Source organism: Chinchilla lanigera, unplaced genomic scaffold, assembly GCF_000276665.1.
Source record: "Chinchilla lanigera isolate Chin_1 unplaced genomic scaffold, ChiLan1.0 scaffold00002, whole genome shotgun sequence".
NCBI lineage: Eukaryota > Metazoa > Chordata > Mammalia > Rodentia > Chinchillidae > Chinchilla > Chinchilla lanigera.
The window spans coordinates 11,477,410-11,495,613 of NW_004955403.1; the positions used below are offsets into that span (position 1 = coordinate 11,477,410).

Here is an 18,204-nt window from a genome sequence, read left to right on the forward strand (position 1 = left end):
ACTGACAAGAGGCTTGGAGACTATTTACATCTCAGAAGGGCAGAAAAAGAATTTTCAGTTCAAAGTTTTCGAGAGTAGTGTTCTAAGACAAGGGAGGTCAGGAGAGTTAGGAAGAAACCAATCTAGAGTTTAGCTGAGTTAATTGGAACCTGAAGACCAACTTGAGGGTAAAGTGCTTAAATTTCAGATTTCCATTCATAAGGTACAGGAATATTAAAGCTTATGTAGTCCATTGTCTAAAAACAAAAAAAGGGTATCTTGAATTCATATGTCCCCTAGATTCTTGCCTGTCACTTCTCCAGCGTGACCAGTTCTGGATTGCTCCCTGTTGATGATCATGGAATTCTAATTGGCTCCCTTTCACTTTTTCAAAGGCGTCAAGCTGTCACCTCCCCTTGGAGTCTTTGCTTCCAATCTTGAAGTTAGTGCATTCTGTTTCTTCTTTGCCTGATACCAGTATTCTGCCTTTCTTTTGTCCTTATCTGTACAAGCAAACACAAACTCCTCTCTTTATTGCCTGCTTTAATCCTTGGAACTAAGGCATCATCTGCCTTCCACAGTACTTCTGCATATTGCTCAGCATGTGTCACACACGGCAAAAAGTGAATCCATAGAACTAAGTATCAATCCATGACATTCGGGCGTTTTTGTTTCTAGTAGTGAATACTATTCTCTTCCCAGGGGCAAAGTGCCTTGAAATAGAACGTGGAGAGAACACTGAGAATTGGTTGAAATATAATTCTCCAGTTTAATGTCCACAGAATCTTTCCTGCTTATAAGGCAAACACATGAAATGTGTTTATGAATGCTTATAAGGCAAACACATGAAATTGTCACCTGGCTACAAAAATGTTTCTGAAGCTTTAGCTGACAGAAAAACAAATGTTTTACAGCTAGACGGAAATTCTGTCTAGCAATCTGTGCTTTCTAATTTCCATAAAGGCAGGAATGCTGTTACTTTCTAAATTCCCAGAAATAGAATTTATGGCTGTTTATTTGGTTATATAACTATTGTGTCTTGAGCATGTTACTTATGTCTTAAGCATGTTATGTTCACCTGTATATGGAGTGTCACTAATTCCAAGTAAAAGATAATGCTTTATTATTGCTATATTTGATCTTTAAAATTCTTAAATAACGACATACATACACACACACACACACACACACACAGGGAGGGAAAGGTGTGGTGACTACATCAAGTACCTTCACTGTGAAACTCAATGCAACTTTTTACAAAAAAAAATTAACTGTCATTAATATGTTTTGAAAATTATAAGTGGTAATGTAATTTCATTCAGTTTATAATTTATAATGTATTTTGTTCTCAATATGGGTGTTTTTCCTAATGTACAATGTTCAGCTTTAACCTCCAGCACCACTGCAATGATGTTAATATTGTGATTACTGCGAGATGTATGTTACTACTCCGAATAGGAGACCAGAAACAAAATTGAGTCAGTTAAACTCTTAGGCCCGGGTCTGGAAAGTGTTTATCCAGACATCGCACGTGTGCAGGCCGCCACCGCCGCCATCTTCTCTCACGTTGCAGCCGTCGCCATTTTCTCCTCCCCGGCTCTTGGGGCGGTCCTGTGCCGGTTTCTTCCCGCGATAGAACAGGACAAGTAGCTTCTGTCCTTACTGCTATGTCCTGTTTGAAGTTTCTCCGAATCCGGAGACATGCTGTTTCCCTCAGGAAGGCTCCGAGGGTGGAGCCGCGCCTACTGCAGAGCTCCACTCAAGCTCGCGGGACAGCGCCTTCTGGAACAGAACAAAGCTCGGAGACACCTAGGGATGACTGCGTCGGCACTGCGTATTTTGAAACTCTCTTTAAACAAGTCTGTGCACCTTTAGGGCCCAGCCCGACCCAAACCGGCTGAGCGCTCCCGGCTTCAGGACGCCGCGATGGGCCAGAGCCCGGGGCAAGGCCGGCCAGGAGGAGCACAGAGCCTCGTACGGAGGCTGGGCCGTAGCTCCGAGCGCCGGCGTCGGGTCGTTCCCTGGTGCCGGCGGAAGGGCGGAACCAAGGTACCGCGACCTGAGACCCGGAAGGACTCCTTCCGTCCGTGCACCTCTCGAGCAACCGGGAGATGTCTCTGGGGCACTGCTGAACGTCAGCAACACCTGTGGGCCTTTCAGAACAAGACTAGGAATCCGCAGAGGTGATGCAGCATCCGGGGTCCAAAGTTCCGTGCCACGTTAGCGCTCACTCCGCCAGCCCTGCTTTTAGGAAGCGCGCCCGGCTGCAGGGTGTAAGGGCGCATGCGCAGAGCCCGCCCTGCCCACAGCTCCGCGCACAGCACGCCGGGAGCGGCGGAGCTCGCCCCGTTAGCACGGCAACCGGTCCCACGCCGTCGCCATAGAGACCCGCGGGCGCCTCCGCTGGCAGCGGCGCAGGATGCTCCGCCGAGGCTGCGAGGCGTCCAGCCGGCGAAGACACCCGAGCGACAGCCTCAGCTGGCAGCAGGACCAGGCCCTGAGCAGCAGCATCTATCTCCTGCGAGAGATAGGTCCCACCGGCTTCCTGCTGAGGGAGGAAGAGCCGGAGAACGGGGATTTCCGAGTAACTATGCGGTCGTCTCCATCCCTTCCTTCCCCGGTCACCCTCAGTCCTCGCATCCCCGCCCGGGCCACTCCGGAACACTGCACAGGGGGAGAGAAAGAGCGGTTGCTGCGAGAGTTTGTTTGTTGGGGATTAGGACCTCAGGTTGTATCCAAACTCTGGCACAGTGATGGCCCCTTGATGGCCCCTCTGAAAACGTCAGAGGTTTTATATGTGCATTTAGTTTGTAAGAAATGGAACCATTTCCAGTAGTCACTAATCCTGTAAACCAATCAAAATGGAAATCCTACAGATGTACAGACCGTAAATACTTGCTCCATAAACAAAACCAGTTTCGGGTTATTCACTTTACAACATAACAAGGCCCCATTAAAGCATAGTTTAAATGGTGATGCCTTTGGAAAGCTCTTAATAAAAATTCTTTCATTTTGCTGAAAGACTAGGGATATTTTATATTTATATAGTCCATTCTCAGCAAAAATCGGCCAGTGCACACCCCTCCCATGAGTTACTTGGAAAATTGTAACTTAGTGCCATGTATTTTAGAGTACTGAATACAATCTACCTGTCTGCGTTTTTAAAGCATTCTTTTCCCCTTGTTGCTTACAAAACTTACTGGCTTTCATAAACTGTGTTAGCCAATACAGTCTTGATGAGTAAAATTACTCCTCTTGAATAAGATTAAATTTTAAATCCAAAACAAACAAAAATACAAAGTGGGTTACCTACAAAAGGTGTTTAGGTCTACTCCAGAGTTCCCTATAGTAAGAATCATTGTTTTGAGAGGTTTTTGTTTGGTTTTTGTTTTTCAGCTTTTAAACTTATAGTCTCATCTGTGTAAAGATCACTCAAGACTGTCTTAATTCATAATGCGTATTGTTAACCAAGGAAAGAATAAGGAAGTGAAATATCAGTCGAAGGTGTTTGCCAAAAGTTGAGATTTTCCAATAGGCTGGCTAATAATAGGCTCCATGTGGACTCACCTAAACCAAGTTACCTCTTTAAGTCTCTATTAATCAAATTAAATAATAACTTAGTTTTGCTCTAACATTCACTGGCATTTTTAAATATGCATTTTTCTTTTAAAGGTTTTCCTAGGAAACCCTCATGTTTGTAACTGTTCCACATTTCTGAAAGGAAGGGAACTTTGTAAGCATATATGCTGGTATGTGATTTTTTTATTAAGTTTTTATTAGTACTTGTTTGCAGTATATAATGATTACAGGAGAGTTGGTACACGTACGTAACACATCTTAATTCTTTTTGCAGCTCTTTCCCCTCCGCTCCCTCTCCCACCCTCTCTTATCCCCTCTCTACTTCCTATTATCTGTCTTTTATTTTGCTCTATTTATACTTTGGGTTTCTCACATAAGAGAAACTATTTAAGCTTGTGTGTCTGATTTATTTCCCTTAGCATTTGGTCTCAATGTTTTGGTCCATTTTTTCTATTAATAACAAGTTTATAATGAAGATCTTCCACCAAGCAATGTCTTGATGGATTATATATTTTAACTTTTTCTTGGTTTGAATGCAAGAAGATTAAAGAAATTTAGTGTTGGTGCAATGTAAAATTTGAATGGCCATTATTTACCAATGTATTAGTCAGTATCTCATTTACAATGGAAACAATAAAATTTAGATTGAGGGAAATTTTATAATGTTAATGTTTTCTTAATAAAAACATCAACTTTTAGACTCATTCTCATTCTACCTACAAATGCGAAACCTATAAAGTGTGAAAAATGCCAGATTCGCATTACTGATGTTAAATTTGTGATTCATTTTGAGGCATTACTGTGCCTCAACAAATTTTCTTGAAATCAAGTGTTCTGTTTTTCTCATGAATACAATGGAGTTGAAAATATTCACTCTATTATGCTGGTTTTTGCTGATCTTTTCACAGTGGTTTTTTCTTTTTCAGTGAATACTTTGCCATGAATCTTTCAAGATAGAAATAGGACTGTATTGAAGATTACTTTTCTCAAATTTGAAATCATTCTTTTAGTGTCAGGATCTTTTTATCGGGTTATTAATCCCCAGAAATAGAAAAAGAAGTCTCGGTTAGTTTAAAACCTCAATTCCTTTCATTTTGTTTTGCCTGTTTATCTACACTCATCCCAACAGATCCTTCATTATATTATTATTTATTTATAATTTATGTTTGAGGAGAAAATGAAAAAAATTTAAGAAAGACTACGTCATTTCTAATGGTTTTATTTATAGGTTAAAAAAAAGCAGTACAGTATGTGTGTTATTTTCTAATGCCTTACCAGGTTTTTTGTTATTTCATTTTGGTTGGTTTTTATTAAGCATCCATGAACATGGGTTATTTGCTTTTGTCACATAATGATAAAAATATACTTCTTTCAAAACTTGCAACTTGATACCATTATACTTACAGTAGGTTTTCCATTTTTATTGTATACCAAAGCAAGAGCACTCAATTTTGATTTTAATGTAACTAATTTTGCTTTAAACAAATTAAGTGGAAATATAGTCCAAGAATTTAATATACTAAAGTATACTTAATATATTTAAACAATAACTAAATATGTATTTGCCACTTTTAAAATCACATTTCATTTTATTTGGTGAGATTTGAAAATATTTTTCTATCATACATTGAAGTGCTATATCACTTGGTACTATATCCAGATATTATACTTCATTTCCAGGAAGATCAAAAGAAGTACTATAAATACCTAAAACCCTCACTCGCCTGTCTCTGAAAGCTATACGTCATAAGAAATATGTGGACTCTCTCTGATAAATTTCTTTACCAATGTGTTTTGCTTCCATTAATCATACTTTTTCATGTTTATTTGAAAACATAAGTTTAACTACCGTTATTACTGAAAATTGATACTTTAATTTTCTTCATAACACTTTAATTTTCTTCATAACACATCCCAGTGCAAATTATATGATGCTATTTCTCTCCTAAAATTTTTTAGAAATATTTTTGAGTTATGGTAGATTGAATGTTTTCATTTTTTTCTACTTGTGAATATTAGGATCTTGTTGAAAAAATTCAGGCTTCCAAGGAATCATGAATGTAAGTTTTATGGGTTTTGGTATTTATTTTCACTAATTTGAAATTTACATTTTATGTGTTGAATTTTTTACTTTAAATATATTCTGAATTTAGATGCTTACGTTTCAAAAGAATCCACTGTGTATAGCCCAGCTTCTTAAAGTTGGAATATTTTTCTTCTTTGATTTAGAAAAACAAAACTACTTTGACATACCATTTTCAAAGTCAAAGACACTCAAAAATAAAGATGAAACAATGGCCAGTTATTTGGCAGAAAATATTTCATATCCGGGGCAAAACTTCACAGTGCTTTCTGTATCTAAAATTGTTTTAATAGTAAGAAAAATTTTAAATGCAATTTTTTACATCTCAGAAATAGGATGGCACATAATTTTATCCAAAAGTGTTTACTGATTGAAAATTTTTTTAAGAACGTTCTTAATGTAAAATGTAGTAGTTTTATGTTAGTACTTAAATTGAGTTTAGAGTCAGGTGTTGTAAGATGTTAAATTCGAGTCCTCAAAAATAAAGGGAAGAGACAATTTTATTGTAGGTCATTAAATGTAGACATTTTATAGTAAAGGTGCTGCCATTATCAGTATTGCCTGCCCCCAAGGAGCTGTTGGTCCTATACAAGACCCCTGTATGAGCTGCATTTTAAAATTTTTATAGGGGATGGGGGTTTAGCTCAGCGGCACAGCGCCTGCGTGACAAGTGCAAGGTTGTGAGTTTGATTCCCGGTACTGGAAAACAAAACAAAAACAAACAAAAAAATAAATAAATAAAATTTTAAAAATAAATAAAATTTTTATAAATGTGCATTATATTCATAAGAATTATAGTGATGATCAGTTTTCAATTCAAAGATTCTATTTAGGCAGGCTCTTAAAACACAGTTTCTAGTAAGGACAGCAGGCGGGAGAAAATTCAGAAATCAGAGTGTGTACTTCACACAGGTGCGGGCAACAGGGTGCTGAATAGAGTGTCCTGAGGAGTCAGACTGAATCGGAGAAGAGCGTGCCCCCGAGACACTTTGTGTAGTGACCCAAAATTGAAACAAGAAAATAGGCACAATTAATTCACTCTTGGCTTCCCACTGTACATTTTTTCATTTATTCATCTAACAAGCATAAATCATACAACTCAGATATTCTTGTTTTCCTTTTATGTGTTTGTGCTCCATGGACAAATGAACAAATCAAAATGCAGAACTTTTTTTTTTTTTTTTTTTGGTTTTTCTTCGGTACCGGGAATCGAACTCACGACCTTGCGTTTGCCAGGCAGGCACTGTGCCACTCAGCTAAATCCCAAGCCCCCAAGATGCAGAATGTAATTATGACACCAATCCAAAAATGAACACCATCCTATCCAAAATCCTTACAGTGCACTATTTGCACTTTTTTCAGTAACAAGAAAAGAAAGATAATTTCCACCCTTTTTATAAATGACTCCTTTCTGACATTTTGGCCCTGAAAAGACTGCAAAGAAGTGGTCACTGTCAGCATATGATTCAACTAAAAAACTCTCCTTCTGCCCCTTGAAAGAAAACTCTAACCTGAAGCATAAATTATTACATCTCTGTATTCCCAGTTTTGCCGCTGTGTTTTAATACTGTGGGGTTTTTCACTAGCTGCTTTCCAGTTAGGTCTTACAGAAGGAGCAATAAACGACCTGCTGCTGGGGATACACAGAGTTCAGACACCACAGGTAGCAAGGCCTGATGACAGTGCACATGGGGAAGGAGATGGGTACGTCCAGCAGAAGGAAGTTGGTCCTGAGGACATCTGCTCTATTTGCCAAGAGGAACTTCTGGAGAAAAGGCTCCCTGTCACCTTCTGCAGGTGATGGATTTTGTCTTTGGCTTATACGCACTTATGAAAAAGTCTAACTCAGCATGTTTACAACTGATTAAAGTATGAGACATGTTGATAGAGAAAAATAGAAAGTGTTTTTCTTAGTGTCCTTTTGTTTGCCAACATGTACACTGCTAGTTTTTTCATTGTTATTTTTCCTCCTGCTTATTGGCCAAAATGTCATACACATTGTAGTTTTTCATTGTAGTTTTTCACATGGCTGTCTCTATTGCATATTGTAACATTATTAACAACTTCCACAAATATTGTTTCTCTCAGCAGATATTTCTTAGGTAGTTAGAGTGTGATTTCTGAGAAAATCAGGTGGCATCATTATAATTTTCCTTTGTGTTAAGATGGTTTTCAGTCATTTTACAAATAAAAATATTTTTATGGTCCAAACTCTTTCATTACTTCACTGGATCAGAGAAAAGTTGTGTGTCGATTCTGATGTACTAAATTAAATATGGTAAATATGGTAAACTCGATTTGTATGGATGTAATCAAACTATATCCAGAAAAATTAGTTCTGAGTCTTTTTATAGGAATAAAGGTCTTAAAACAGACATTTTTATATATAAAGGTGTTTATGATATATAAATAGATACAATGTATGTATAATATAAAACTTTTCTGTACAGGGATGGTAACCTTGAATTTTATTTCTGATAGATTTGGCTGTGGCAATAATGTTCATATCAAATGCATGAAGATCTTGGCTAACTACCAGAATATGACCTCAAGCTCTTCCATGGTGAAATGTCCTCTGTGCAGGAAAGAGTTCGCACCATTAAAAGTTATTTTGGAAGAATTCAGAAACTCCAGCAAACTTATGGCTACCACCGAGAAAGAACGGCTGGACAAACACCTTGGAATTCACTGTAATCACTGTGAACAATTTCCGATAAAGGGGAAATGCTATAAGTGAGTGTCACCAGTATAACTACAAATTCCTTTTAACTTTTCTTTTTTTTATTTGTAAAGATAAAGAATGAAAACACACTGACAAACAAACAGACATAAACAAAACAACACTTAGACAATAGAAGCAATACAGAGTTTCAGACAAGGTGATAGAAAATTGACAATGGAGATTGTATTACATATTGGTATCTTCAAATTGGTAACTCAGTTAAAAATAGGCATTTAAGATTGATCAAACAGTTAAACATAAACTGTTCTTTTCAATAAAGCAAGAGAGGCTGGTAATATGATTCTCTCAATTATCCTGTGTGTGTATATAGAGATACATATATATATATATATATATATATATATATATATATATACATATTTTCCTTTCTTTGTTTCTCTCTTTTCCCACATCCCAGTTGTTCCTTCCCTTTGAACAATTTCTTTCCCTTTCACGATATCTATTATACCTTTCAGATTTTATTTACTCTTTCAGGTTCCTACACTAGTGAGACAATATGGTATTTACACATGTGGGTCTGATTTATTTCACTTGTGAGTATGGACTCTAGTTGCATCCATTTAGCTATAAAAGCCTCAAGTTTATCTTTCTTTATAGCTGAGTAATACTCCATTATGTAAAAATACCACATCTTTTTTATCCATTCCTCAACTGATAGACATTTCGGTTGCTTCCACGATTTAGCTATTACAAATTGAGCAGCTATAAACATGGGTGCACATGTATCTCTGTGGAATGATGTTTGTAGTTCTTCTGGAAAAATACCCAGAAGGGAGATAGCTGGGTTGAATGGGATCTCTAGTCCTAGTAACTTTTCAAAACCTTGACCGTTAGAGCACCTGCCCTTCAACCCAGCCTTCTTCCAACTGCATAAGCTGCGATTGCCTTATTTGATGGCAGCTTATGTGGGATTTCTAGACATGTGATCTGATTTTACTTTCTTCACTTTTGCAAGAGAATTGCCCTTGCACTGGAGTATAGGTCACATCCCCAGTAGCACACCGGACGAGAAGCCCTGGACCTAGCCTTGTGGCACTGTCCTAGATGAGAACCAAGCTCAGAGTTACGCCGCATCTCTCACTTTCCTTGAACAACAAAGAGGTCATTGCCAAAATCTCCTAAGATTAAACCAGAGGGAGACTGCCTTTTTCATCAAATTCCAAAAAGTCCTAATTGCAACAAATTCTTTTTTTTTTTTTTTTTTTGGTTTTTCTCCGGTACCGGGAACCGAACTCACCACCTTGCGCTTGCCAGGCAGGCACTTTTGCCGCTGAGCTAAATTCCCAGCCCCTGCAACAAATTCTTTTATTTTCTTTCATATTTTGCACCTCAGCAATAACAACAAAAGTGAGATAACTAATAGAGCAGTTTTCACCATTTTCCCATAATCATCACAATTAAACATCAATTCATTGCCTGAAAATTATGTTTTATTAATTAAAATTATAAGTAATGGATTATTTTGTTTTAATTTTAAAAATTCTTCTAAAATTCACCAGTTTACTTTTCAGTGTCTCTAGCACTACATTCTATGCACACAACTTAAATTATATAGATTAAACTTTCCCATAAAACCATAAAACCTTCCTATAGTCCTCAACAGAAAATTACACCTCTCTCCTCTGAATTTAGCGCTCAGTTTTCTGGATGCGTCACACAAATGAAACCTCATCACTGACAAAAGTCTTAGGAAGTGGCTGGCCTGAGGAGGCTCCAGAGAAGCCTCTAACTGGAGGAGGAAGGGCAGAGTTTTAGTGATAATTCTTTGGGGAGTGTTCAGCTTGTCCTGGGAAGGTCGGTAACAGAGTTCTGGGAGGAGAAAGACCTTGGTCTTCAGTAGTAGCAACCACTGTCTGGGTCCAGCAGCTGTGGGGTACAAAGACACTGAGGGCCACAGTGCAAAATTCTCAGCCCCTGTATTCCTCAAGTGGCTAATGTGTGAGCGCGGCGGGTTACATCAAGATAGTGCCCCTTTTAGGTATTCTGTGCGAACAGTGCGCTCCTCTGTTGCTCTGGGAAGTCTTGGATTCTCCTTGCGCGGCCTCATTACACCCTCCTCCGCCTCGGCGCTGCCCTGGCCGCTGCTGGGCACTCTCCTTCGCCAACACCTTCGCGTGGCTCCTCCTCAGCAGCCTGGCCAGCAATTTGTCACTGCTGTCACGGTTCTGTGTTACAAATTGAAGAATGTGTGTGCAACACGTATGACGCCATCCTCCTTCCTTTCCCTCGAGTGCGGTGCTGACGTTGCAGGCCTCGGCCTGAAGAATTACTTCGGGTACTTTGAGAAACAGATTGAGTAGGAGAAAAGGTAAACAAGAAAGTCTCAGTTAGGTGTGGTGGCGCACGCCTGTAATCCCAGCACTCGGGAGGCTGAGGCAGGAGGATCATTGCGAGTTCGAGGCCAGTCTGGGCTACAAAGTGAGCTCAGGGCCAGCCTGAACTGCATAGCGAGACCCTGTCTCAAAAAGACAAAAAACCAAAAACACAAAAAGAAAGTCAGCTCTTTCATTAGGGCTTCATGATCCAGCTGTTTTTATATTTTAAGATGTCAATTCAAAAATAACAGGTATATGGGGAAGCATGTAGATGTTCATCTTTTTCTCCCCCAGGGTACTTTGATATATCCAGCAGCACTGCACCAACCTATGGATGTTGATTATCAAGAATCCATGTGTGTATAAATAGTAATAATAAACAAATTAGTTCTTAATACTAAAATGTCTGAAGGACATATTGCTTCCCAATTTCTCATGGAAATAACCTTATAAATCTTTGATAATGTAAATTAGAAATAAGTTTATTTGACTACTGCTCAGGTTATTGTTTGGTAAATCTTACAGCAAGTTAATTAAAATTCTAGGCTTGTGGCAAATTTTTATAAGCGGTATGCACTTGACATTGGGATTTTAAGGAAAATTAAATTTTAAAAATTGTATCAGTTGTTTTTTATTGAAATTTTTTGTATGTTTATCTTTTCTCATTCTGTGGAGAAAGAAAAGGAGTATAATCCCACTTTCAAGTCGTAATCTGCTAAGTGTAATTGTAGCATTCGTGGAACGACTAGAAAGAAACATTGGGAAATCAAATGACAGAATATTTAATGGGTTACTGACCCTACAGGAGTTTAGAGAGGGAGATGACGGAAAGATGATTTAGTCTAGGAAGCCATCCTGGAATGGGACGCTGGTTACAACACTGGTCTCATGAGTGCTATATGCAGGCATCCTTATGTGCACACCTGTATATCAGGTCACGGGTCATAGCCAAATGAGGTAACAGATTGAATTAAGGCTTCCAATCAGATGACCTTGAAGTAAGGGTATCCTGACCTGGATAAGCCCAGGATAATTGTTCTTCAAAGTGGCAGCGAGAAATCCAGCAAGAAATCTGGCAAGGGAAGAAAGGCAGGGAGCTGCTACCAAGCTCACTTTGAAGGTGGAGCAGAGGGCCACATGTTAAGAAATGCCTCTCATCTCTAGAAGGTGAACACGGAAATGGGTTCTCTCAGGTCCCTAAAACACCAACACAGCCTTGCTAGCCTCTTATTTGTAGCCAGTTAGACCCATGTTAGACTTTCTTTGCAGAACTGTAAGATCATAAATTTGCATTATTTAAGCAGATACATTTGTCAAGTTTTTAGAGTAGCAATAGGAAAGCAATACACAATGGGACCTGAAATCACGTTTGGTTCATTCCCAAAAAGTTTGGGTCAGAATTTTTCATCTAAAAACATGACAGTAACGAGATTCTCTTTTGCCTGTTTTGCCCTTTTTCATTTTTAGGTGTACAGAATGTGTAGACTACCACTTGTGCCAGAAATGCTTTGATAGCTCCTGCCACGCTCCCCATACATTTTCATTTCGTGAGGTGCAGTATCATCGTGACTCTAATAAAGGGTTTGGATTTGTCTTGCTATAAAACTAAGTAAACCTAAGAATATAAAGAGTAGGTGATGCTCTGGAACAAAGTTGGGTGATTTTTAATGAAAATCTACAAGGATATTTCTAGAAGAACTCTTTTTTTGCATAGGTGCACAAGCCAAGCAGTTCTTGCACTGGTAATTTGTAAACCCTAACACCATAGCAGACATCTGATAACATTATAAATAAAGCTTGCAAACAAGAATTATAGGAAAACTTGCAAATTAGTTATAAATGATTTCAACCTTATAATTTGGCATATCAGGGTTGACAATCATATGTGCTTTTCTCTTAAAATTTCTTACACCAATAATAATTAAACATGGAACTTTATTGATATCATTTGAACTATACATTTAAGTATCATGTGATGCTGATAATAATGCTGTTTTTCTAATTATACACTATAAAACAAAATGTCCACAATTGTTAATAATTTTACTTTAAAAAGTAATACATTATGGTAGTTATACAAGAGTACATGAGACCTGATAACTATTTGATATTTTAATGTGATTAAAAAAAGAATAGCCACATTTAAAATAGTATTTTCCCATTATTATATAATTGATAAGTAGACTAATACTTTTTTAATCCACAAAATAAAAATTTTCATGACCTGCAAAGTAATATCTACTTTCTACCTGTTACAGAAGAGAAACCAAAGATGGTGTTCACTAGAAAAAAAGTCACATGAAGATGTAAAATACTTAGATATTAAAAGTAAGATAGAAGAAAAGATGCCACATTATCAAGAAAAGGAAGGGTGAGGTTCTAAGTAAAATTTGCCTTTTTAGTAAACATGATCTTTGAATAATTTTTCAGTCTGAAAACATTATTTTATTCTTTGACTTAATATTACTATTTGATTTAATTTATTAACCATTTCCAAATACTAGGTGAAGTTATAAAGTGAAGACTGCTTAGATCCAGTCCTAATTCAGCCACATGTTGTCTGTGTGTAACTTTGGGCTATTAATGTCACATCTCTCTGCACAGTTGCTCATCTTAAACAAGCGGATAATTGTACAACCAACCTCATATGAATTTTTTGAGTGTGAAATGAGTTACTACACACAGCAAACATTCAAATAATCTGTTATAATTAATTCCATTAGAGATAGTAGTAGGTATTGGGAATACACACAGTTTCTTCAGTAATCAAATAATTATCTAAATAAATATCAAATTGTTTTTTTGTTTTGTTTTGTTTTGTTTTGGTTTTTCTCCCGTACTGGGAACCGAACTCACCACCTTGCGCTTGCCAGGCAGGCGCTTTGCCGCTGAGCTAAATCCCCAGCCCTAAATAAATATCAAATTGAAACTGACCTAAGTTAGATAAACAAAAGTCACAAAGAGTTTTGAGGTTTGCCTTTGTAGTAATTGACCTCTGGCAGAGAAAAGTATTCACTGCTTCATTCCTCCTCTTACTCCACTCCCCACTTCATGGCCATGGAGTAAGAGTACTGAGTACATTGGTCACGTTTCAGCACCTTGACTGGGTTGTTTACAGAACTTCAGTCTTACTCCTTGTCAATTACAGAAAATTAAGCATGTATTAATAGACGATGTGCATTATAAAACATATGCAAAAGAAGCTATTTTGAAAGGATGAGATAAAACTGGAGTTGGGGGGTTTGTTTTGTTTTGTTTGTAGTTTTAATGAATTAGTCAAACAAAAATCACTTCTTCTCACTAAATGTATAGACAGGCATACAACACACCTCCATACCACACACATGTAGGTGAGTTTCTATCCAGACCCCGGTGGATGTATGGCTCATGCCTATTGGGTACGCTAAACACTATGGAGATCAGAGCTTTTGTAGGACATGAAATGAGTCTCTTCAAAAACTCCCCACCTCCACTTCTCCTGATGAGGAATCATACTGTGTTCTTTTAGAATACATTGTACCACAAGGGCTGAATTAGGAGATACTGGTTGGTGGTGAGTCTGGAGGAAAATGATGGGGGGAAGAAAGAAATTCCAGATAAAGACAATGGGAAAAAAAAAAAAGAATTTTAAGATAAAAAGAGTGGATTCTAACCTTAAAGGTCCTAAAATACACATGTAATTGAAATTACATAACGCTGATGAAAGCAAATTTGTGTAGCCAGATGAGGATGTATCTATCGAGTAATGAGAAAGACAAATGTTTCTGAAGAATATGTGTGAACTTTCTTTTTTGGGCACCAGGAATCAAACTCAGGACCTCATGCTTGTCAGGCAGGTGCTGTGCTGCTGAGTTATATCCCCAGTCATATATGTCAACTTTGTTATAAGTGACTTTTGAATGTAGAAATGCATCTGATCTTTTAACAAAGTTTGGTTTTGATATTTGTTTTTTTAACCAGTTGCTAATGGCATCAAATATGAGTTCATTCACATTATATCATCCTTGCTATGCTGGTCAGGACTTTCAAGGTTTCAGTAAGCTCATCTAGTAATGTTGTGGTAAGCACATACCCCAGAGAAAATGGATTTCCTAAAAGTTATGATTTGCCAATCACCACCATAACGTGAAATACTCAGTGCAGCTTACTGTGACCTCACTTTCTACCAGTTGACAAAAGGAATTGGATTGTATTTTTCTAAACACTCACTCAAAAGTGTTGGCCAAGATTGAAATAATTTGAGAATATAGTTCTCATCAAAATTTGGCCCTGGTTTTACTGACATTACAATATAAAAAATATACACTAGTGCTTTTATTTTATATGACCAAATTAAATTTTGCTCTCTGTGAAGTTGGATCTTCCCCATGCTTGTTTCAGTATAATAGTTTCATTTTGTAGTGGTTGAGATGGATTATCTTCGGTTCAAGAATGCTATGCATTCAGCTGCATTATGTAGAAGTTCCCGCTGCTGGTTTTTTCCAGATCTGTCCTCACATGTGAACATGCGGGTCTCTCTGCTCACTTTCAGCGAGGTTTACACACCGAAACACGTTGTGAAGTCACTCCCTCTCTTACTGATCACAAAGAATAGTAAACTGCTTGCTCCTGGTTGCCAGTGTCGACTTTGTTTGAAATCATTTCAGCTTGGTCAGCACATGAGACTGCTGCCATGTTCCCACAAGGTAAAAGTCACATTGTTTTAGTTTGACTTTCCCTAAATGGGCAGTTTTCCCAAATGAAGTGACAATTTAAGTTTATTCTTCCACTTTCTAGTTGTACTCTGTGCAGAAGTCAGATTGCACAGATGAGAACGAGCTGCCACAGAGTATGGAGCAGCAGCTCCGCCCCGGGGTCTGTTTTCATTGATTAGGACTCTTTTCTATAGATACCATCTAGGAAAGACAAGTGGTGCTTTACATTAGATTCTTTTATCTACTTAAATTATGTTTAAAGGACTTGTAGAACACTTTTTGCTATGTAATTTTAGACAAAAGAGAAATGCCTAAATTGACATGAGTTTTTATATGAACTTACTAGAATCAAAGCCTAACATTGTTTGATTGCTATATAGTTGATAACTAAGCTTTTACAGAAAGAAAGTTGTTTCAATAAATATCTTGTAGGGTTAGTATCACCCTTATTTATAGTGGCTGATAGTTCCTATTATTACCAAAAATACGGTTTCCTTTATATCTCACTGTCATTGGATCCAATTTCCAACTCTAGTGTTTAATTTTTAAATAATTTTTAATCCCAGTTTCTCAGAAGGCTGAGACAGGAGGATCTTAAGTTCAAGGTCAGCCTGGGCCACTTAGCAAAACCCTGTCTTGAAATAAAAAGGATTGGGGATGTAGCTCAAAGGAAGAGTGCCCCAGGCTTCAGTACCAGGCCGCAAATAATAATAATAATTTTCATTTGTTAGAAGTCATTAGCATAAAATCAATAGCTTCATTAAATAGTGAATGTTTAACAAAATTACAAAGTGATATCTATACACATCATTGGATTTTAATGTTGAAAATGGTGACTAGTTCATAAATCCATTATATTTATGTGAACTTCAAAATATTTTCATAAGACTTGGTAGATGAGAATTACCTTCTATTTTACTAAATAGTTCTAATATACAGTTATGATGCTGGGAAATATTTATATAAGTAACACAGATTACAAACATGATAGTTATATCTCTGATTAACATATAACCATTTTTTCCAGTTTCATAGAAAATGCATTGACAGCTGGTTGTTCCACAAGTGCAATGCATGCCCTATTGATGGACTGGTGATACACAGCCCTTTAATCTGGAAAAGTACAGCAATGGATGCACAAGGATACAAGCCAGCTTCCAGGATGAACATCACTCATCTGTCAAAACAGGAAGAACTGAAATTTCTTGTACCTGGTACTAGATTAATTTTAAAACAAAATAGACCTGAAATTTTACCTACCATTCCCCAGAGTAATTCTGAAAAGCTGAATACACTTCAAAGTCCCACAAATACCTATCAGGATATAACTATAGATGATCTATGCTCTGTCAAATTAGAGGGCTCAAATTCAAGAAAATTACTGTGTGAACATAAAATTAGCCAACATTTCCCCAGGTATCTTCAGGATTTGCCCACTGGACCACTTGGGAAAATATCACCTCAAACGTTTCTTCCTTCCATTGCGCAGAAGAGTACGAGTTGTCACCCTGAGACGGAGAGTTTTTGTGGGCCAAAACGCCACAGTGGTCTGAGTCAAAAAGTAACCAAACACGTGAGCCATAAAGAAAAGAGGATGCACAGTACTACACTGAGACGGGACAACAGGAGATCAAATATTTTACTTCCAGAGGAGTTAAATCTTGTTGTTAATGGGAATGTGACTAACCTTAGTGTGTCGAAAAGATGTAATAATTATAAGGGGAAAATTAGACCAAAATGTCATCATCTATCAAGGCAACCTGTATCTTATTCTTCAAATACACAAAGTACTGCACTATCTTTAATAATGGAAGGGGTTCGATTGTGAAAAGTATTTTTGATTACTATCAAACTATTTGTACATTGAATATAAAAAGTTTTATTTTTAGAACATGAAAAACATATACACTCTTGATAAATGCAGATGAAATTCTCTGTGGTTATTTTGCCTGCTTGTCTATGAATTACTACTGCACTTAAAATTACCTCATTACTTATAAAACAGTTTATTAGAGTTTCTATAGTACATTTACATGAATTAAACTTTTTGTAAAGATATAGATTTTCCCTGCTTCAACTCACGGCTTTCAAATATTTCACTTAATAACATATACTATAGAGCTGGGCATGGTGACTCACACCTCTAATCCCAGCATTTGGGAGGCTGAAGCAGGAGGAGCACTGCAAGTTCCAGGCCAGCCTAGACTACATAGTGAGTTCAAGGCCAGCATGAACTACATAGGGAGACACTGTCTCAAAATATATATGTGTGTGTGTGTGTGTGTGTGTGTGTGTGTGTGTGTGTGTGTTATGTAACATTATATATATAAACCACTAATATATGTTATATAACTATATATATATAAAACATTATACAGGGATTATTTCTGATATTTGTATAGTTTTTCTTTTTTTTTTCTTTTCTTTGCACAAAGAATCAGCCTATAGGAAACAACAGTCTATAGGAAAATCCAGGTGGTGATTTTCTTTTACTTCCTTAAAAGGAATTTTCTTATACATGAAATGAAAGCAAAACACAATGCCATAAACCTTGACACATTCATAATGGTTTTACCATTTTATTTTCGAGACATTTTTATTTTATAAGTCCTGCCAAATTTGTTGAAGCAATCACTATTAAAAGACTTGTTTTTATAACCTGCTGTTTTCAAAGTAACCATTCCTGCAAAATGTTCCTTTGAAAATCATAACCATTAGATGCTTGGTTTTTTTTAATTTCTGTGGCCCAGTAGCCTTTCAAATATTATTTTTTAAACATTGATATCATTAATTTTGATTATCTTTAACAAA

At 37.2% G+C, this 18,204-nt stretch overlaps 1 protein-coding gene across 2 annotated transcripts; it reads left to right on the plus strand.

Annotated features, from left to right (window-relative positions):
- Window positions 1–1,272: 1,272 nt before the first annotated feature.
- Zswim2 (zinc finger, SWIM-type containing 2) lies at window positions 1,273–17,316 on the plus strand. 2 transcript variants are annotated; one of them, XM_005373335.2, is made up of 9 exons: window positions 1,273–2,707; window positions 3,652–3,728; window positions 5,578–5,618; window positions 7,228–7,438; window positions 8,123–8,374; window positions 12,167–12,251; window positions 12,958–13,070; window positions 15,231–15,384; window positions 16,421–17,316. In XM_005373335.2, the coding sequence occupies exons 1-9, from the start codon at window positions 2,399–2,401 to the stop codon at window positions 17,219–17,221; spliced, it is 2,043 nt and encodes a 680-aa protein (XP_005373392.1). In that variant the 5' UTR covers window positions 1,273–2,398; the 3' UTR covers window positions 17,222–17,316. The 2 variants fall into 2 exon arrangements, with proteins under 2 accessions (XP_005373392.1, XP_005373393.1); XM_005373336.2 differs by having other exon boundaries at window positions 1,275–2,563.
- Window positions 17,317–18,204: the final 888 nt, after the last annotated feature.

Excerpts from the sequence above, each read along its gene's own strand:
- Zswim2 (XM_005373335.2), top strand. The coding sequence starts at position 2,399 with ATGCTCCGCCGAGGCTGCGAGGCGTCCAGCCGGCGAAGACACCCGAGC. Across the intron at positions 5,619-7,227 it reads GCTTCCAAGGAATCATGAAT|CTGCTTTCCAGTTAGGTCTT; the intron begins GTAAGTTTTATG and ends GTTTTTCACTAG. Across the intron at positions 13,071-15,230 it reads CATTATCAAGAAAAGGAAGG|CGAGGTTTACACACCGAAAC; the intron begins GTGAGGTTCTAA and ends GCTCACTTTCAG.